The 22789-nt window shown below is 29.0% G+C and overlaps 1 protein-coding gene across 1 annotated transcript; it reads right to left on the bottom strand.

The window, feature by feature from the left end:
- Window positions 1-31: 31 nt before the first annotated feature.
- Window positions 32-21919, bottom strand: LOC136977431 (urocanate hydratase-like). Its single transcript, XM_067272918.1, has 22 exons — window positions 21689-21919; window positions 21484-21614; window positions 21269-21422; window positions 21015-21205; window positions 14926-14992; window positions 14594-14650; window positions 9253-9339; window positions 9093-9181; window positions 5370-5432; window positions 5175-5283; window positions 5026-5096; window positions 4859-4956; window positions 4710-4785; window positions 3049-3081; window positions 2892-2980; window positions 2755-2825; window positions 2596-2694; window positions 1248-1347; window positions 1087-1168; window positions 460-508; window positions 320-370; window positions 32-258 (listed from the first exon to the last, which is right to left on the bottom strand). Exons 1-22 carry the CDS (start codon window positions 21815-21817, stop codon window positions 130-132), a joined length of 2025 nt encoding a protein of 674 aa, XP_067129019.1. The 5' UTR covers window positions 21818-21919; the 3' UTR covers window positions 32-129.
- Window positions 21920-22789: the final 870 nt, after the last annotated feature.

The raw sequence follows: 22789 nt of genomic DNA, 5'->3' as shown, positions 1-22789 counted from the left end.
GTTAAAAACATTATATATCATTCTAAAAATCATTTGAAACTTAAAAATTTTAATTTATTTTATGAGAACAAAAATATATAATTTAGCATTTTTCTTTCAAATGTAATAAATTTATTATTTTGCATATATTTAAACAATATCTAATACTGATTGGTCTACTGCATCCGGCAAAGTCACTCGTAGATTTGAGTTTTCAGACATAGTAGTGAGTATAATATTTTTTGCATCAGTATTTCCTGACCAACTTCTTCTTGCAAGCTGAAACTGGATATTGAAATATCTTGTTTTTGTGTAGAGAATATAATTTGAATTTACTTACCCCATTACTAACATCCCAAGAAAGCATCATATATGCTTTTGTTGCTGCATCCTAATCAATATAAAAATAAAATTTAAAGTTCAAAACTTTTTATTGTATTTTTTAGAATTAAAAATGCACTATCATCTTAGCTTGCTTACATCAGTTCCATCAAGGACCAATCCAAAACCTCCATTAATCACTTCTCCCCTGATAAAAAAAAAATCAAGAACATTTAAACTTCTCACTTCAGCCAATAGTAACATGGAAAAAATGTTGCTATTGATTTACATTATATGTTGTATATTAATAGTAAAATTTGTTTAACACATTTTGGTACATTTTTCTAATTGTTAACTAATTACTAAAACCTATTTTGCAATAATTAATATTAATCATTGAACTTAATGACTATTATGCTTTAAATATGTGAAACAAAATTTGCAAGAATAAAAGTATTTCTTTTACTTTTTAATTTATAAAAATAAAAAGTTTAGGTATTATAATCTTGGATAATAATTCATTGGATAATGCAAAAACTTGACGGTGACTAATTCCATCCAACAACATATTTCCATTAAAGATGCAAATAAAATAACAAATGACCATGACAAAAGTAAAATTTGAACTCAAAACAAGAACAAAAAACAGAATCAAACAAATTTGGCCAATTAGTAACAGAGGATGTGAAGATGTGTAGGAAAACTTCATTGGAATGTTTCTAGAATATATTGTAGATATAAATTTTATTCTAAATACTTTAAAAATAGTAAATTCATATAACTTACCATCCAACGCCCCCTCCATTGTGTAAAGCAACCCAAGTTGCGCCTCTAAATGAGTCTCCAATGCAATTTTGTACAGCCATATCTTTGCAACATTAATTTTATGTAAAGACTAAATAAATTAAATTACAGTATTTTTTAAATAAAATATTTTATCTATTTACCTGCAGTGAAAGAAGAACCATCATATATGTTAGAAGTTTCACGAAATGGACTATCTGTTCCACTCACATCATGGTGATCTCTACTTATCACAATAGGTGCCTGCAACATTGAAAACTATTATTGTATTACTACAATTTATTATTAAAAAATGCAGTATATACAATTATATACAGTAAAACCTGATTCAAACCTGACAAAAATTTCTTCATTCTGGAAAGATTCTTCAGAATGGAGCAATTTTCTATTTAAAAAAAACTTGTTAAACAGAAACTGTTTAACTGGGAAAAAAATGTGCAATTCTAGTTTACACAGGTTTTACTGTATATAAAATCTGCAAGTATAAATAAGCTGTTCAAAAAATATTCAGACTAATCATGAGCTTATGAATGAGATTAATAAGATTAAACATGTTATTAAATTTCAGATTAAACTTTCAGTATTTATAGGTGAAATATATTACATTTTTAAAAAATCTAAAGAAAGAATGAAGTGTGCTACTTCATTCTTTCTTTAGATTTTTAGATCTTTTTTTAGATTCTACTTCTAAGTCAAAGAGCTTATCATTCAAACAGTTATTAGGAAAACTTTGGTTCAAATTCACTATCTCTTTTAGAAAGAGATGGTGAATTTGAACCAGAAAGTGGTAGTCAAGATTTGTGTCTGCTTTGATGTTGTAGAAATAAAGATTTTTATAACAATACCAAAGCCGACATGAATGATGACATAATACCCAAACTGGAAGATGCTGAATTTGGTTAACCATGAAAAAAAAAATTATTATTTCAAATATAGCTGTAACCCATAAATACATCAAATAAATAGTTTTGAGAGTTTGAGCAATGTGTAGTTCAAAGGCAAAGACATAAGGAAGGTGTGAAATTATTTTGATAGTTTGGAAAATATAAGTAATTAAGGTATTTCTTTCAGTTTTTACTCTCTCATTTCCTGTGGCAAGGTATAAGAAACTGTTGGAGGATACATATGTTTTATAAATAACCTCATTAAACCTTGGTTTAATTGAGGAAATATGGTGTGTGGGTGTGTGTGTATATATGTGATTTCTTAAATGAAAACTATTGACATTTAACTGTTCAAACATATACCATATATAATGAATGACATCAAAGTATCATTTAATTTTTTCCATATATTACTCTACTCTGTGGGCACTGAGAGGGCTTTAAATCGTGCCCATTTGGATTTGGCCAGGTCCATAATAGATGGGAGTGACGGTGGTGAGAGATGGTATCTGGCTATCTCAACTATCTTCCTAGTGTGTGCTAACTCAAATTTTTCTTAACAAGTATTTTCTAATATCTATTCTTTAAAAATTAGGAATACTTAAACCTTTATTTTTCCACTTTTTATAGCGTTGTTAAATGCCAAGGCAATTTCAATTCTTCCATTCTGATCAGAATATAATATTCTTGCTTGTGATCCAACTACCTAATATAAAATATTAATATTAACATTGAACATAAATTATATTTAAAGATTTAGTTTTACCAATTTATGATTTCCAGCTGCTGCAATCCATTTCATATTGTCTTTCAATTGTTCTTTTATTGCATTGCTTTCTATAATATTCATACTTTTAATGCATAATTTTCAAATTTCAATCATTGCTATTGCATGATACTTACTTTCTTTTTGAACAATTTTTTCTAAAACATTATAAGCAATATTATCTGTAACTTTCAGATCTTCTGGATCATTTGATGTACAAACCCATCTAAATGTGTTTAAGAAAATTAATGGAAAGTATAATTATACATTAAAAGTCAAAATCATAATTTTTACCTGAAGGGTCCAAAGCCTAATGAAAATATGTATCTGTCGAAAAAATATAAAAGTAAAAAGAAAATATACAAAATTTATCTTTTGAATTCTTTCTTGATACATCTTAATTAATTTTTAATGTAGATTTAAAACATATAACTTGGTATATATAAACCATATCTCAAATAACAAATTTAGAACCAATTTTTCTAATGGTAAATTGAAAAATTTTGATTTTACTTCTTTTTGTATCAATTTTTATGTTGAAACAATTCTTTCTAAAAAGATCTTTTGACTTACATGGTAATGATGTCATTTACGTAAAAATGTAGAAATTTATTGTATATAATTAATATTTTAACTTGTAATAATGAATTAGAGAGACACTGTACTGTAAAAATTTCATCTATAAAAAGAAATCACTTGTATCAATACAGTAGACTTTACTTACAGGTATTATAACCATGGATAATATTTTTCAATCGGTAATTTCTATCAAAATTAGCAGATCCAAATTAAAATAAATTATAAAAACGTCACTTTTAATTATTGATAAAATATGGTTATCATCATAATTTTGTTTGGGTTAATAAGCATTTTTACACTTTATGTTGTCAGCTCTAATGTGATTATTGCTTACAATTATTAGTTATCAATATTTGGTTTTAACCAGTGTTTTAAATGTTAATTATTTCAGTCATTATTTGCTCATTATTAGTAAAAGTTTGTTAATCTGGCAACTACAAGGCTGGAGTGGTGTTGGATTATTGAAAAATGCCAGATTACTGGATGTTTTTGTATTTTTGCAAATTCAGTAAGTCATACAGTATATGATCTTACATTGTGGACATTGCTGTAGATTTTGTACCCAGCACGCACTGCTAAATACTTCCAATTTATTTACATACACAATTTTAATCAGTCTGAAGCTCTAAAGTGCATGACTATGCTGTTAAAACAGATTGAAAAACCTGCAGACATATTGACGAACACATTATTAAACAAAATTAGCATTCACATTGATTTATGTGCTTATATTGTATTTTTTTAATTGTATATATTACATACAATTCACAAAACCTTCACATGCTCAGAGTATGAGAAAACTGTTTATAAATTATTGGCTATTTTTCAGAGGATGTTGGATTATTGAACATTTTAGATTATCATGTACTGGATGTACATACTTCTACTGTTTTAAATTGCTGTTATTTTTTACCATAATTATACTCTGGTCATTATTCAAGACTAGCAGACAAACAATACACAGAATTAGATATTAATTAATAAAACTTCAACTTTTTACTGTTACAACTTTTTACATGTTAAAACTTTTTTATTTTAACATGTCCATATTGATGAATTTAGAATTTCTTCTAATTGTAGTCTTTTACATTATTATTGTTTTCAGTTTAGGTGCATCCCAAAGTGATTATAATATTCATGAGTAAATTAGAATTAAAACTTTAATCATAAAATTTGCAAATGTTTGTAAAGAAAGTTGAAAAAGATCAAGCAAAAATGTGTTCAAAGTTAAAGCAATTTTTCTGTAGAAAAATTGCTCTTTTTACTGTTTAATTGCTTTCTATGTTATTCATAATAAAAAAATACAGTTTCACAAATAAAAAATAGGTTTGAATTTTACAATAAAACAATTCTATTAAATTATTTTTGATTTTTACCCCATCATATCTTGAACATAAGATGGATATCTAAATTTAATACATGTTGCCATTTGTTGATATCCAACATCAGCACCTATTAATATAGTTTAGAATAAGTATATCATAAGAACTTTAGTAAATTTTGATATTAAACTGCTATAACTCACCAGCTCTTTGAGCTTCAAGCAGAAATGCATTACCATAATCCCAGAAGAACATTCCATCAGAAGCAAGCTTATTGATTGCAGAAATTTGCCTTCTTAAACTGTTAAAAAGAATTACATCTTATACTGTATTTCTAACTTAATATAATAAAGATACTTTACAAAGTTACCTTTCTTGAACTAAAGTTTTAAATTTTGATGGATCATCTGAAATTAATTTTAAAGCCTCTTCAAATGATAACTGAAAAATTTAATACGAATTTCAATATTTTTAAAGAAGAAATACTTTAAATTTTGTAAAAATGTATTAAAATTTTACTTGGACTGGATAGTATCCCCCATTGAAAGGATTATGGCATGATGTTTGATCAGAGCCCATATCTATTAATCTGTTGTTAGTTGTATCTAATTCATGAACCATTCGTTCCCTGAAATATAAATTAATTTCAATGTTATAACATCATACAATAATGTAGATAATGAATTATTTGGGAAATATAATTTTAAAACTTACCATACATCAACAATATTTCCATGAAATCCAATACTTGTCACTTCTTTATTCTTTTTAGCTTTTCTATGTAATTTATATATATAAATTTTTAATAGTGCTAATTTTTATATTTTTTGTTGATCATAATTAGAAATCTTACCATAAAAAAAAAAACAGCACAAAATAAAATCATTATTTTCTTTATTTCTAAATTTATTTTCAGTGCTTAAATTTGGTTTATGCTAAATAAATGATAACTTTGTTTTGTCACTTAAAATATATACTGTGTTAAAAATTTCATATGCATTCTATGCATATTATATTTCATTTAACTATCTTGTTGCTTTTATCTCAATGGACTGAGTATTTTATTGTTTGCAATATTATCTAGCAGGGACAAGTCTAGATGGGTGCCCAGGATGCAGCTGCACCCCTCTTCTGAGCTTTTTCCCAGCAACCTCAGGTAGTAAAAATTTTTGTAAAGCCCACTGTTAACTTTTTGCACTTTCAACTAAAGATTTCTGGATTGGATTTGCTATTGTCTTTTAGTATTTTGAGAGATCTTCAATAAAAATTGGAAACATTTGTTAATATTGTATAAACTAGTTGGAAAAACATTCATAATATAAACTAAAAATACTATTTCATTTTAAAATCATAATACAACAGTACATGTTATAATAGACCAAATACTGTATCTAAATGTGTTCGCATACTTTAAATATACTGAAAAAATAAGAAAATTCTTAAATTTTATTCGCTTCATTAAATCTTTATATTCTCAAACACTTCCAATTATTTTTATTTGATAATAATAATATATTAAGAATTAGATAATTGATTGCTTATAATTGTGTATATTTATTTAATTATGGAGAAGAATATAAAACTTTATAAACTGAAGTTAAATGTTACTTAATGCAAATATATTAAACTTTAACTTGAAAAATTGTATTTAAAACTTATAGATTCATGTTAAATAACCAATGGAATAATTCTGATTGATTTATTTTGACAATTATTACTTACAAATTAGTTTTTCATTTAAAAAATTTCTAATAATCAATACTGATCATATTTGAATGTTTTAATAATACTCTTTTGGTTAAAAAATTTTCTGTTATATTGTTTGCTTTTTTTTATTATTATTATTATAAGTAAAGATGAACAAATTTTAAAATATGAGATTAAAGGAAAAGTAAATTTATCAATTTCTTACTGTTTTAAGTGAATAGTGCCATCAAGATGCTATTATATGATTATAAGTTATAACAACATCCTGATAGAACTTATAGATATTTTAATAAGATTAATTGGAATTTTTTCCTTTTAGAGAAACTAATACATGGAATGCAATAGAAACGTTTAAAATTTCCCTATTAATACTTCTTCCCTTGTTTTTCAGTTAACTGAATTGGGAAAAAATTTCCAATCTGGAAACCTTATCTTCGGTATCTCTGGTTTAATTTGCCACAAGAAAAAAAGTAGACTAGATCCTGAATGTGTTTGAATGCTTTTTTTTTTCCTTTCTTTCTTTCTTTTGTAAATAAAAATCCGCAGAGGCGAGAATGAGAACATTTATTCGTTAATTTATTGTAGTTGAGATAAGAGTACCTAAAAAAAGGCTACATTAAAACAGTCAAAATTAAAAGCTTGAAACTTTATTTCTTAGAATTTAGTAAATTGTTTGTTTTCTTATTATTTCTTGTTTTACTTTATTTATTTGTTGATATATAGAAACAAATAAAAGAAGTTAAATACAGTAATATATATTAAATAAAATTATTAACTAAATAAGTTATAGGCCTATAAGGTTAACTCTAAATACAATATTCAAGTATTCGGAATATTTGAATTCAAGAAAAGTGATATTCGCCCATCTCTATTTCAAACACTAATTTGTAATTCGAACAGAAAATGCAATTGGCCTATGCACTTTTTAACTTTGCTCTACAGTAGACCGACCCGTAACATTTACAATCCAACCGGAAATACATTTCAGAACCAGTGAAAGTGAGGTTGATAAGACTGAATTTTGGTTATTTTTTAAAATTTATTTTATTTATTGATCTAAAAAGTGGTGATATTATATTGGCATGTCAATAAAATTGCTCTATTCAAAGACTGATTCTACGATCTATTGAAAACACGCAAAACCTGCGACAGACCGTTCCCGGAATTCGTGGACGTCTGATCACCCTATCTACAGACACTACTATTCCCGTTCATCATGGACTCGGTCAGGCTCACCAGTGATGGCAACCGATGGTGAGGAACAGGTCAACATATGTTCATCTCCATAAAAATTTCCTGAGCCCAATCTCTTACCAAGAATAGAGGTTTCGGTGTCACTTTTACTCCCTCTGCCATCTGGTTACTACTACAAATTATATTTATTAAGCAAATATGAGAAAGATAGTTTGACTAAGTGAAATCTTTGTCGTTGACCGGAAAATGGATTCACTTAAGGAGTTTTTGAGTTCGTCCTATCGAAAGTTTTATGCATTTAATTGCATTTAGAAAAGAATATGCAAAATTTTGTCATTAAGCGCGCGACTTTGGATTACTTTGAACATGGATTTTATGATTTTTCTACACGATTATCTGACAACCATGCTGGCAGAAAACAGCAAGTTCTTATAAACCATATCAATAAATAGAAGATGTTTTCAGAGTTTTAATATGATATTTGTAGATCTGTAGTTTTATTTGTAAGAATCATAAAACGTAGTTTTTTTCTCGTGTAACAAAACTGATGAAGCAGGCTGAATTAGACAAATACCTGAATAAATAGATACTGTATAAACGTAATTCACTGTAATGTAGCGGAACATTGTTAATTCCATTGGGGACGATGGAAAATTTTCCTCTGAAGAGTTTTATTCCTAGCAAGAACTTTATTGTTTATTTAAAATAATGTTAATATTTTAATCATTTCTTTTCTATTTTACTAAATTTTTAAAATTGCTTAAGTATAGTAATTATTAGAGCAATAAGCTTATATTTGTTTATTTCATTACATGAATTAAAAATAATGTTTTAAACTCTCTTCACTGTGGACACCAAGAGGGCCCTTTTTTCCCATCTCCATGAAAGAGTTTGGTTTTGTTTATGGGACGTGACAATGCAGCACGTGGGTGATCTGCCAAAGGAGATGCATCCACGGCGAACTTTCTATGGGAAACTGGCCCCTATCTAGGTGTTAGAAACCTAAACAGAGGCTAGTGAAAAAGTTGGCCATGTGAAGAAAACCCGGAAGACTCCAGGTAGCCGGCACGTTGGTGAGGCTTTGCGCCTCACCAACGTGCCGCTTTCGACCAACTACTAGTGTTCATTGATTTTATCCACTCTGCCACTGGTGGACTCTGTCAAAGGAAGTGGCCAAGCGGGGAGGGCGGATCCAACATAGCCGAGACAGATCAATAATGAAAAATTTCTGAGGTTTCTGACTAGAATTCGAAACCTTGTTCTCCAGAGTGATAAGGTGAGGCTTTTACCACATTGGGCATGTGACCTGAAACCTGTAAGATTTGCTCCTAGACCCTTTCCTGAGTATATAATAATATGAATAATAAATCTTCCTATTAAACGAATATGGAAACATCAAACATTTATATCCATGTTGAAAAACAGAAAATCTTAATTGTTTATTGTTTCTTTAAATACAAATGTAAATAAAACTATTTAAATCTAGATCGCTGATTCTTAAAATTTGTTACATGTTCAATTTTTGAATGAACTTACTTTAATCTTTCCACTAATTTATCTAGATCGCTTATAATTTCCAGTACCCATCCTTGGTCGTAACGTTTTTTAATGACATCGTAATTGATCTGTTGTTAAAAATAAATTTATAATGGAATAAAATTAGAACACTTTTATTTAAAAAACAGAATAAACTTACTTCTGCAATGACTCCAATGCATCCACTAATAACAGCTGCTTTAGCTTGAGCTCCACTCATTCCACCCAATCCAGATGATAAATATACCTATAATTCATTGCGCTTATAGAAAAATTCATTTAATTTTAATTAAATTTTGTTAATTAGCTTATTTAAATTATTCCCAGTTTATTCCTTCATAATTTTAAATTCTACATACTCATTTTCAAAAACATTATGCATCAAGAAGGAACTGTTGGAATTGAATGAAACTTTATTAGTGCGAACGTCAAGACGATGGTAATAATTGATTACAATATTATAGCAAAGTGACAACTTTCTGAGGAACAACTGTAGAATTTAAAGGAATCATTAGTACTTTGTAAGGCATGATGTATCGCCGCAGGTATCCCGGCTATCTCTAGCCTGGATATCTGCAGCGATATATTTGACATGCAGTCTTATAGGCACCATACCTAGGGTTGCCAACTCAGTGGGTCAGAAATCCGGGAGTACTCTCGAATGCAGCACCCTACCTGGCGGGAAATTCAAAAGTACGAAAACCATGTATATCAAACCCAAACTATTTAAACCACATAACTGATAATCTAAGCTTTTAAACCCATAACCCGGGGGCAGTTAATAATGTAATTAATTAATTTATTGTTTATGTAAAATAAATTGCAAAATATCTTTTCGGAATCCATAAAAACATTTTTTACATAAACAATAAATAAACTAACTGTCCCCGGGTTATGGGGTTTAAAACACTTAGGTTATGGAATTATGGGGTTTAAATAGCTTGGGTTTAATATATATGGTTTTCGTACTTTTGAATTTTTCGCCAGGTAGGGTGCTGCATTCGAGAGCACTGTCCGGGAGGTAAAATAAAAAAGCAATGAAAATCTAATATTTTTACATTGCAAGCAGATCACGTAATGCCTTTTGATTGGACACGATAAAATCATAAAATTCTTTACAGGTGTATTTGAAATTTGTGCACACTTGTATTTCAGATTTTACATGTGTTTCATTCAGTCGATTACGACTTTTTGACGAAAGTTCGTTTACTACGCTGAAAACACGTTCATCAGCGGCGTTTGCAGTAGGAATCGATAAAGATTTCTTTGCCAGATTCACCCACACATTTTTCAAAAATATTGACCTAACGCAAATCTACTCTCTTTGTTTTGCTTGCCACAACTTCACGAATTTCTCTTAGTAAACAGTAGTCGTCATACAATTTATCCTCATTTATACGCACATTCAGAGAACTCAGATCTTTTAATTCATTCCAGTCAATTTCTTCGTTCATTGTCAAAATGTTCATTTTTTTGTAAATACTCGTAGAGTCGTCAAATTCTAGCTGCTATGTCATTCTGTATGTTTTGAGGGTTGAGGGGTAGTAGCAGCTCCGAATTTTTTTTAGTGCGGGAGGCGCGAAAAAATCCGGAAGATTTTAACAGCGTTCCTGGAGTCGGGAGATTTTAAAAACTAAGGGTCTTTTTCCGGGAGAGTTGTCAACCCTAACCATACCCTATCATGAGTCAGATTTGCTCATATATGTAACTGCCACTCCAGATCCCTTACGCTCGCTGTGGTCTAAGTTAGCGTCCTATCTGGTTTCACAAATGCTTAATGGGCAATAAATCTGGAGACCAGACAAACCAAGAAAGTGTTGCAACGTGACGGATACGTTCCTGGGAAACCCTAGCTATGTGCGGCCGTGATTATCTTCCTGGAAAATGGCTGTTTTCAGCCCTACCAGGATTTCCCGAACGTAGAGGAATGGGGACCAGCGGGTAACGGGGCCTACCTATTTTTTGGCTAAACGGTTCAGAATTTTCAATCCCAACAGATGCTTGCAACTAGCAGTTGCAGAGCAAACTTCGAATTCTGAATATGGTGGCTGTTCTGTACACATGCTTGATTGTGTGAGGAAAAAACAGTTTTGTGCATCTTTCTTCTAATTGAAACACTATCATTTGTTTGACTGTAGGTACCCTTGTATATAACTTATTGTTTCAATAATATATATTAATGCTAACTATTCCCTCAACTATTAAAATACATACATATAAAGAAAAGATTTCACTTTATCCCTTTGTGTCTAATCAAGGTTAGAAACATAAAATGGCATAAAGGGGTAATAGGGCTCAACCAGAATCAAATGATAATAAAGACGTTGACGTTGATGCAAGCAATGACAATAATACCTGTATCATTTGTGGAGAATTTGGTAGAAACAAAGAATTGTGGTACAGATGTACTGTCTGTGCTGCTTGGGCATTCTGAATGTAGTGGGTTTGATTCCCCAGGTGATTACATTTGTGATTATTGTATTGAGTAATTAAAGTTTTTAATTTAAAGTGCTTGAACTTATCATTAAACACACAAATTATTTTGAAAACAATACATATATAAAAAATTATTAATTCATACGCAAAAACTTAAGTTTTCTAGTTTTTGAACAAACATTTCTAACGTTTCAATTTTTTTTCAATGTTTTTATATGATAATTCCCATTACCCCACGTGGCTGGGTATTGGAGCTTAGTGAAATGTTTTTTTTTTTTATCATTAAGACAATATGGAGAGAAATACTCAAATTTTGATACATGCACTTTATTTCTTAGAGTACACTGTTTGCATCATTAAAATAACTTCTCATAATATTGTTAAGTTTTCTTAATAATATACAAAATATCTTAGGTGGGCCCATTTCTCCTACTTTCCCCTACTGCTGCGTCGTCAACGAACGAATCGCTTCGTACCTTTGTTCAGTTCCTTGGTCTATGCTAAGGTCTTTCTCAAACTCCGAATGCGTCGTATAGAAATGTGTTGAGTTCCAAGACCTCCAAACCAAAGGTACACCGAAAATTTTGAACATAGTGAGCCTCTGTGAACCTTTTTATAGAATGATTTAGCTCTTATGCTTCTTTCCGTTTATTTATTTATTTTTTAAATCTTAATATATAATTGGTTCAATCACCGTTTGATTGACATTTTTGGTCTGTGGATGTGATAATTCCTAGAAAATAACGGTGTTTGAACCGATTACGTATTGAGATATTGAGATTTTTTATAAACTACTGAGGTAAGAATTTTGGCGTTCAATCGGGTTCACAATTGTAATCTATTTACGTATCTGTGATGCAGCTGAGTAAAGAATTTTGCAGTAATCAGCCAATTCTATGTAGGAATCAAGCTATTTTGTTTATTGCTTTTTGCCCATAGTCACATTAAATTTTTGTAATAACCAAACCAGTTATTTAAATTTTAGGGCTTATCGCACCAGTGAATATGATATTACAAAAAAAATTTCTTTAGTTTATTTTATATCTAAGTTAACAAAAGAATAAAGAAATTTTACAATGATCGAATCTAAAGCGTACACAATACACAGAAAATTCATTGCGGACTCTTTCAGAGTTCCTCTTCAGTTGGTAAACTAAAATTTTTGGTGATATATTCACTGATATAATAAGTCCTAAAAGTTAAATAACTGGTTTAGTTATCACAAAAATTTATTAAGAATCAATTACGGTTTTATAATAAAATTCCCTTTCATATAATGGATATTTTGCACATGAAATAAATAAATAAATAATTATAAATTAAACATTATATTTCATAACTTAAGCAGTTATATGATGACAAATTTTCTAATGAAAATATCTGATTCTAATCCTATATATTTTATTTATTCTCTCGACAATATTTTCTGAGATGTGTTAAATGTATTTATTAATTTAATCGATAGTAAAATCATATGATTCATATTGAGTAAAATTGGCTTCTGTCAGTTTATCCGTATTCGCTGAATATTTAAGAAAAAAATGACAACTTGAAATTTTCTGTAGGCTACAAGTTTAATAATTCCAATATAAATTATATAAAGAGAGAACCAAGAAGAGCAGCAAGAGTTCTAATAAATTTTCAAAAATTCTTTGTTCAAAATATTTTTAAGTATATTTTCAATTATTAATGAAAATATTGAAAATAAACAAATATAACTATTCTCATGACATTTTATAATGCTTAGATATTGAAATTTACTTTAAATAATTGCCGAATTTGCGATGAATTTTTAAGTTGGTTTCTTTGAATTTTATACAAAACTAGCTTTTGTTTACTCAAATAACGCGTTGACAAAATACTGTATATTTTATAAATTCCAGGATATACTTCATAATAATAAAAACTTGGAAAATTACAAAATTTATTTTCTAATGAATTGTAAAAAGAAAATACAGAAAAAGTTTCTACGAAACTCTTAAATTAATGAGTTAACTATTTTAATGATACATCATTCTCAAAAAATATGCTTTCTGAGAATTATATATCATTAAAGTACTTTAAAACATTTTAAAGTACTTTAATGATATATAATTCTTCTGATTTATATATCAGTATAATTCTAATACTGATATATAAAACATTTTAAAAATATTTTTAATTTATTGTGAAATTCATTTTTTCGTTTATATATAATATTAAATAAAATAATACAAAATAATTTTATCCTATCGAGGTTCAACTGTATGAAATTGAATCTCCGTAGATCAGAATTCTCTCCTAAATAGCGCTATTTGGGAACGGGTAATATTTAACGAACATTTAATGGATATTTAACGGATTTAACGACTTATATTTAATAATTAAGGGAAAATCCCTTGAATATTAAATGTGAAACTCTACAGCATCTGTGAATTAATAAAATTACAATAAATCTGCATGGCAAACATCACCGAATTGTAAACGTCAAGAAATTTGATGAAAATTTTATTCCGAGTTTTATATAATACAGTAATATAACTTTTGAATAGCTTTCAAAGAAGCTTTTATTATATTTACAAATGTATTTCATACTTATCGAAATGCATTTTTTTTTTTTTTTTTTTTTAAAATAAAAATGGCGATTATTTAAAATGTTCTCAATTTTCACAGAATAAATTAAATTATATCGAATAAAATTTCGTTGATTAAATCAGGTATATATATATATAATAAAAATGAATATTTTATAACATATTCATGCATATTTTATATTGATATTTTTCTATAATTTTAAAGTAAAATTATTATTATTATATCTTTTTTAATAAATTAAAAAAATATAATTTATTAATAATACAATTTTTTTAATTTATTAAAATACAAACAAAAATATGCAAATTATTCATTTCGTAAATATTTGAATTTTGGTTTATTAATTCAAAGATATTTTTGGTAAAATTTTACAAAAAAAAAGAACACAAATCACAATTGTAATTTTTATTTATAATTAACAAAAATAAATATTAATTAATTACAAGAAATTATTCAAAACTAATTTATTTACAATTAAATTTTTCTCTTACCTTTCCTTTTAAATCGTCCAATTGTAAATACTTTCTTCCTGCATTGATTAGTGTTAACTTAATCATAAAAAAAAAAGATTTAAATTTAAAAATTTACAATAAGAGAAAACTAAATAAACTTCTAATTAATATCAGAAAATTTATTTTTATATTTAATAATAATTTTAAAAATGTATGAACTTTTTAATGACGAGGACGTAACATTAACGTTTGTAGCAACTAATGTATCATTTAAAGATACAACTGTTGATGCATAAATCATCTTTTAGTACTGTTATTATATTAAAATTATACATTATAGATTATTAATTCGTAAATTATATATTTCTTACCGTTGTGCCGTGAACGATGCCTTGAGGACCAATGTAACAGTAACTACCCGCAGTCATCTGTCCGTACCTGAAGAATTAATGAAGGAGAAAAAATATGGCACGATAGATTATTATTAAGTCCAAACGTGTAAATTAAAGTATAAGTAATTTTTTTTTTTTTTTTTTTTACATTCTTTGAACATTTCTTGAATGTAAAGTTTCAAAAATGTTAGGGTAGAGCGAGTTAATAAAGTAATAGAAACTTTAGAAGTGAAAGTTGCAAGTGACAAGTCATATATCTTATATCTAATTTTTAAAAAATTAAAATAATTGATAGCAGTTGTCAGTAGATTAATTTCTACATCAATCAATTCAATTATAATTACCTAAACTCGCTAAAATATTTGTTTCGGGATTTATTTTGTATCTACTATTTTATATTTTATTGAGATTGCCATAACCAAATCATAAAAATTGGACAAAAACAAATATTTTAGCGAGTTTAAGTAATTATAACTGAATTGATTGATGTAGAAATTAATATGAACGGATATTTTTTCAAAAATATACGAATGCTTATAAGAAATTAAATTAGAAAATTGGAAATTAGTAATAAACGGCAGTGAGTTAATAACAATACTAGTGAAAAATGTATTTTGTCCATGTCGATCTCATAATTTGTGCTATTTACTATTTTGAATTTTTACCCCAGTATGGGCCCCATCATGGCTGCTTGCGGCTCAAAATGTGATCAGTTATTTTCAAATTAGAAGTTACAAAATGTACATCGTTGTGGGCCGAATGTCAGTTCGTATAGGCCGTTCCACGGGGGCCACGTCCCAATTAGGGCCAATTATTTTAAAATTTCGAATAATAGACTGCGTTTGCTCTGAGTCAGATGTATGTTCGTGCGAATCCGAATTGGAATAAGACGTTTTTAAATTAAATACAATAGACGACGCTTGTATTTTGTTTATTAATTTATTTTTCGTAAGTGTTGACGTGTATTAAAATAAAGAATAGCCACCGAGCAAACGACCCACCGGAAAATCGGGAATTTTCCGGTGGCCAGTTCATCACTGAAGAGTCACTTGAACAATCAGTCATGTGTTTGTGATTGTTATGCAACACGTATACTATACTTTCTCATACATCTTTAATGTTTTACTTTTGGAAGATAAATGTAACAGAAAAATTTACATTTAATCATGATTACACTCAAGAAGATATTTTCGATAGACAAACATAGTTAAAGTTATAGGCCTACGTGTATATGTACTGTACATACTTATACTTGTATATACAGTTTATCAAATTTTACTCAAGATTGAGTGATGATTTTTCATTTTACTGCGGACAATAAACAGTATTTTATTATTTTGTTTTCTAAGTTACATAAAATTGACATTATCTCAATTTATCCCAAAACAAAAATTTCGAAAAACTTGTCCTAAAGCAGAGTTTATTAAATTTTATGCCCCAAAATTAATTTCATTGCAATGGGGTAAGTTAATTCGTAAACTCACTGACTTCATAGCAATGAGATAGATTTTGGTGGATTCCTTGCATAAAAGTAAAATATATTATGCATGTTCGTGTTAAATGTTAATTTACTTTGTATTAACATTTAACACGAACAGGCATAATATATTTTATTTTTATGTAATGTTTGGAGAATTTTCTATTGATGTTGAAAAATATATTCTCGAATCCTCGGGTTTTTAAAGATTCCCGAGGATCTCAGAATGCAGTTCGCAGTTCTAAAGAATGTTATTAGAATTAGATAATTTTAAGAGAATAATCATTCTCGATTTTGCACGTTCTTCATTTGTCGCTGCAATTGGAAAATATTTTAAGCAGTTTAGTTATTTAATTAATGAAAATTTGTTCTGTGGTCTACAATTAAATTCGAGGAGATTATTGAATTAGCTCCATTAGAATGATCATCAGAGCTCTAACGGAATTTTAATATAATTCATGGTCACGAAATGGAGAGAAGAGTTTTAAATCCTTTCAAAAAGATAAAGAAAATAAGCAATCTTTTTAAAAACTGGAAGAACTTTTAATCAATGTTTAATATTAATAATTTTGTTTAAGTATGGAACTCGCAAGTTATTATTTACTGAAATATAAAATGTTTCCTTCATAAAACATCATCGTGATGCGATTTTCAGTAACATTTCCGTTCATCTATAATCTTTCTTACTTGTTAGAATAAAAATGGAGCCAGTGTTTACTAGTCTTCATACACTAAAGAAACTAGTTCCTTGTTCATTACATAGTAAAACGTAATATATTATATAGGACATATATTAGAAAATTATAAAATATGTTTAAATTGTTATAATCTATTCATTTTTCCGACATTTTTGCAAGAAATTTGAGTTTATAAAAATGTCGCACGACATCATATGACTTGTGTTTCAATTTTCGTTCTATTTTATTCAATTTAGTTGCTATTGCGGCGGAGTGATTTACATTCAAGATCCAGTTAATCGTCTGTATTGTTATTCTAGGAAACATTACAATACGGAGATTTCATGGAAAGCAATGCAAGGTGCATTGATTACAGGTATAATGAGTGACTTGGAACATACTATCAAATGTTGTTAAAGAAATTTGATATCCATTTAATAATTGGTTACAATATTACTGTTCTATTTTTGCATTGAAAGAAAAGAAAAAGTTATAAAATGTGCAGAACTGTCTGAAAAACGAAATATATATATATATATTTACATTTATTTATCTTACAGAAATCGATTATTACGAAATGTTATTTATATGGATCAGATGTAACCTTGACCAGGGCCGGATTTACCAATTTAGAGGCCCTGGGCACAAATTTGGTGGGGCCCCCTTTAAGAGTAGGCAAATTTGATTTAGAAAATTTACACAAAATACTGTACTTTCAACTAGATTTCAACTAGAAAGTTGTAAATTTCATTTAAAAATAAGGTTATTGTAAACATACATATATTTTACTGTGTAAAACTAATTATTTTAATTTAATTGAAAAATATCTATGTAAAATTTTTTCCCGAAATTTTCCGATGTTTCATAGGTTTTTTCCCGGGTTTGGTTTTCTTTGCCTGTGGCCCTCGTGATTAGGCCACACTAGGCTGTCGCAGTAATAGGAAAAAAAAAATAATGTTTAAACATAGTTTTGTGGGGGGCCCTATTTTGTGGGGGCCCTGGGCACCGGCCCCAAATGTCCCTATGTAAATCCGGTCCTGACCTTGACTATTAGATTTATGAAATGGAACCAAACATTCGTGAAAATGCTCTAAAATTAAACTTTTGTGAATAAGAATAGATACGCTCAACCAGCAGCTTCCGTACATTGGGCCACTTGAGGCTTCTTTTTGTCAGATAAAAAATCATTTTCCTAATCCATTATCAACCCAACAACCCAATAAAAGGAGACCCCAAATTCTATTATCAACAAACAACAGAATATTCATGACTTCTAGCCTATTCTGCAAACTAAGGAACGATATTTGTTCATTGTCCCATGCAACTTTGTCTCATGTTGACCAAAACTTGGCCTGATAAAAACTTGGGCTTGGCCTTGAAAACAAGAAATATTCCTTGTTTTTAAGGCCAAGTTAGCCCCGATTGCAATCAGCGCCATTTTGTGGCAGCACTGATCGGACGTTGAATCATAGTTTGAAGCTTTTTGCATAATTGTATGACGTCTTTTTTTAGCCTGCGGCCCATTTTTTTATAGTCTGAGCCCCTTTTTATAGTATGAGCCCCTTTTTATAGTATGAGCCTCCTTTTTTATAGTCTGCACGAGGCTTCCTCGCGTCCACGTGTATGTCGTATTTTTGCACTCCTTACAAATTAGCAAAAATATACCATGAACTTCTATTTTTTGATCGTCATTTTTTGATTATCATTTTATCACTAAGGTCTTTGAATTGAGTTCTAATGGTAAGAACGTCAGGAAACGTTGTCAGAGTAGTAGTTACAAGCCGATAGTTATATACTGAAGATAAAATGCCGGCGTTAATACTCGGACCGTTGAAACTCTCAATTTTACTTTTTCAACATAATATTTTGTTTCATTTTTATCATTTCACATTCAATTCAGACACTTAATTAGGAATGTCTTTTTGAGCTCCTTGACAGCGGTGCATCAGTGTACACCCTGCATGCCCGCTTAAGGCGGTCCTACATGTGCTAAGGTTTAATAAGTTAAAAAATATTCTGTTATGGTACAGCACATAAGAACATGATGGTGGATCTACTATGAAACTAATGAAGCGTAATTGAGATGCATAAGGAATAAATAAGAAATGTTTTGCTTTTGCTCATCCTTTTTGGATTAAGAACGTGAGAATATGCATGTGTGTATGTAGATTAGTGAGGAATTACAGTATTTTGTTATTTTTCGTAAATTATACCAAAGTTGCATATTAACATTGATTGCAAACATGCTAATGTGATTAATTGTTGAGCTGTTATATTATAGTCAAACTTGGCTTCTGACATTTGTTTGTGGCTCGAAATTGAATTAATTAAAAAATAAAAATTATATGATAATGAGGTCCATACAATTTTTAAGTTTGGGAGTTTGAAATTCACCTGAAAGCCACGTAAAGCCATATATTTAGTGATTTTCAGATACAGAAGAGTTATTAATTAATTTACGCTAATCAATTTATAATTAGAGATTTTCAATTTAATAGTTATAATTAATGTAGAGCTATTTAGTATTTATGGAAATGATTCGTTTCCGAGTATTTCTTTGGAGCTATATCGAAGTATTTAATTTTAATAAATTTCTAAAGCTTCGCACGTCTCAATAGTAATAAGTCAATAGTAAAAAGTCAAAGCTTATCTCTTGGAACATTTGCCAAGATAGATATTTGAGTAATCATTTCTTATCATGATACTGATAGTCTGATATTGTATACTTCAAATAGATCTGAAGACAGAATTCTAGAGAAAAATGAAAAATGATCTAATATCGTTCAATAGAAAATACATTTCTAATTGAAATATTGCTAAAAATAAATCTTTACTCTTATGGAAAGAGTCATAAATATTTAGAAGCATTTGCAACTTATATTTTAGCTTTATAGAACAACATAATCGATAGATTAGATTGAATATGAAATATTCTGTCAAATGTTTGTTTCCAATTTCGACTTTCGGTAGAAAAATGATTATTGGATTGTTTGATTATTAATGCTACAACAGCACATTAACATTATAGGGTCAGTCACAATTTCACTCATTACGGATGGAATTGATCCGCAATGGTGTCTGTGAAAAATCAATTAATTTAATAAATAATTAAAGTAACCTTGGTCGAACTCATTGCATTATAATTAAAGAAGATGCTTTCAGCATAAACAAATTTATTTTAAATAATAATAATAATTGTGGAAAACAGATTATAAATTTTATTGTTTTGAATTCTTTATTTCTTTTTTCCTGAATTTAAATTTATATATTTGAACGTATATTTTTATAACAGAATTATTCTTACTCGTTAGTTTCCCCTTGAGTGACTTTTATTATTACTCTTTAAATGAAATTAATTAAATAATTTAATAGACAAAAATATCTGGATTAATATAATTAAAAGAATCATTTAAAGAAAGTGTGACAGAATTTTTCCTGATAAGGACTCGAACTCGGACTCTGTTGGAACTACGATCTTCACACATTGTTAATCTGTGACAAATTCATAATTATGAAAATTAAATAAAAATGTGTATAATTAGTTATCCATTTATTATTTATCAAATCCGTTAAACATTATTCAAAAATGGCTGCCAATATATTTTAGTATGATAAGTATTTTTTATCTTTAGTTTCTTATTATCCTTGTTTTATAAGTTAAATATTATTGTTTTAATAGTTATTTTAAGTTGGTATATTAGTTTTATTTTACATAATTTTTAGGAATAATACGTTAATGTTATAGTTTGCGTAAGTAGATCTAAGACTCCAGTATTGAATATGCGCTGTTAATTTGAAGTTACAAACTTACTACAACACCTGTGCATTTATGATTTTGTTGAAGTGAGGTAAAGAGAAATGTTACTTTAATAATAATAATAATAAAAAAGCCCAATGAAGTCTTTTATACTTACATAGTTACACCCAACGCGAACATTCGATCATAATTATCTGGAGATGAGTAGTTAGGTATCATCATGCCATTGGTAATAACTAGCCTAGGAGATGATGCAAATGATGGAAATAATCCTAAAGGATGTCCCGAATACATCACTAAAGTTTGCTCTTCCGTCATCGTTGATAAATAATGCATAACTAACAAAAACTAAAAGTATTTTATGAAATATTTCATCCGTAATATTGATTTAATAACTTAACAATGGCTTACTTGTGCCCAGTTAGAAAATACTTGTCCGTTACCACCATAAGTGACCAATTCGTGAGGAAACTGTGCCACTTTAGGATCCAAATTATTCATAATCATCAACATAATGGCTGCTGCTTTTTGACATGTAGCAGGATATTGATCGATTGGATAGGCTCTACAAAATTATTAATTTTCTATTGATATTTTAAGTAATATTTTAAAATAAGGAAACTTACCTCATCTCTATAGAAGGACGAAATCTATACATATAAATATGCCCATAATTTTCCAATTCTTCAAGAAATTCTGGTGCGAGTATGTTATGAAGATTGGCCGGAAAATATCGTAATGCATTTTTCAAAGCTAACTTTTTATTCAAATTTTAAAAATAATTAATAATTATAACTGTGTAATATGGATAAAAGTTAAAATTTAACTAACCTGTTTTTCTTCTCTGTTAAGATTAATGTTCCTGATAGGTGCATGAGGTACATTATTATCCCTATGTCTAACAGGTGGTGGTAGAGATTTAACAGGCAAACCAGAACATATTTCAATAAGTGTACTCATCCTCTAACAACTTCCCTTTGTTCGATTCCAATAAACAGTATAATTTATCGAATGTTAAAGTCCATTTATCTTTCAATATTCGGATGTTTATAATCTCGCCTGATTTGCTTCTGTCAAGGACGGTGTTACAAAATACTTACTTTTCATTATCTGTAAGTTGCGAGCATTTTATTAAAGATTATGTGTAAGGACTCAAGTAATGACCAATTACACGTGCACGAATTTGGCGAAACAACAGTAATTTATTCTAACAGTACAATAACCGCGAGATGCTTCCTAACCCTCAAGTTTACACGATACACGACTTAAAACTAACGAAATTTACAATACTCTATATACATATATACATACACATTTTCCTTCTATACAATAATTGCATATATTAGCCTTCGACGAATCACGGTATTATGTTAAGTAAATGCAACACGATCTCGAGTTCCAAGCGTTCCTTTTCTTTACGTTAATTCACAAAACTAATAGTTCTTTCCGATACCTGAACGTAATTTACGTCACCAGAAGTACGTCCCTCGTTGATACTTCTCAATTACACTACGATGGAAACGGATTGTGCTTCCCGACTGAAAGTGGTCGCCCTTTCTAGACTCCTGTTCTCCCGGTCTAACTCCGACGTCCTTGCTGACCCTTCCTCGGCAACCTTCCTCGACGAATCCAAAAGCAGCCAAAAAGTGTCCTCAATCGTGAGAGTCCCTCAATTTATATTTCCCGCTCTCCGGAAGTCCGCTTCACTTATTGTCCCACTCTGGACCAATCAGAAAGCTTCTCACGTATCCTAAGGTGACATCATAAGAAAATTCCACGCGACACGGTACAAACCAAGAAAACCCGATACATACAAAAAGGAAACCGAGAAAATAATTAATAATAATAATAATAACAATAATACATAGTTGCGTAGCACTACATATCTCCCCCCCAAGCGACTCACTTCCCGTAGTGCAAACTACGGAAATC

Source organism: Centruroides vittatus, unplaced genomic scaffold (genome assembly GCF_030686945.1).
Source record: "Centruroides vittatus isolate TY-2023 unplaced genomic scaffold, ASM3068694v2 contig_459, whole genome shotgun sequence".
Lineage (NCBI taxonomy): Eukaryota > Metazoa > Arthropoda > Arachnida > Scorpiones > Buthidae > Centruroides > Centruroides vittatus.
This window is presented reverse-complemented; position numbering and strand designations above follow the sequence as displayed.

Excerpts from the sequence above, each read along its gene's own strand:
- LOC136977431 (XM_067272918.1), bottom strand. The coding sequence starts at position 21,817 with ATGAGTACACTTATTGAAATATGTTCTGGTTTGCCTGTTAAATCTCTA. Across the intron at positions 2,981-3,048 it reads TTAGGCTTTGGACCCTTCAG|ATGGGTTTGTACATCAAATG; the intron begins GTAAAAATTATG and ends AAACACATTTAG. Across the intron at positions 259-319 it reads CTTGGGATGTTAGTAATGGG|CTTGCAAGAAGAAGTTGGTC; the intron begins GTAAGTAAATTC and ends ATCCAGTTTCAG.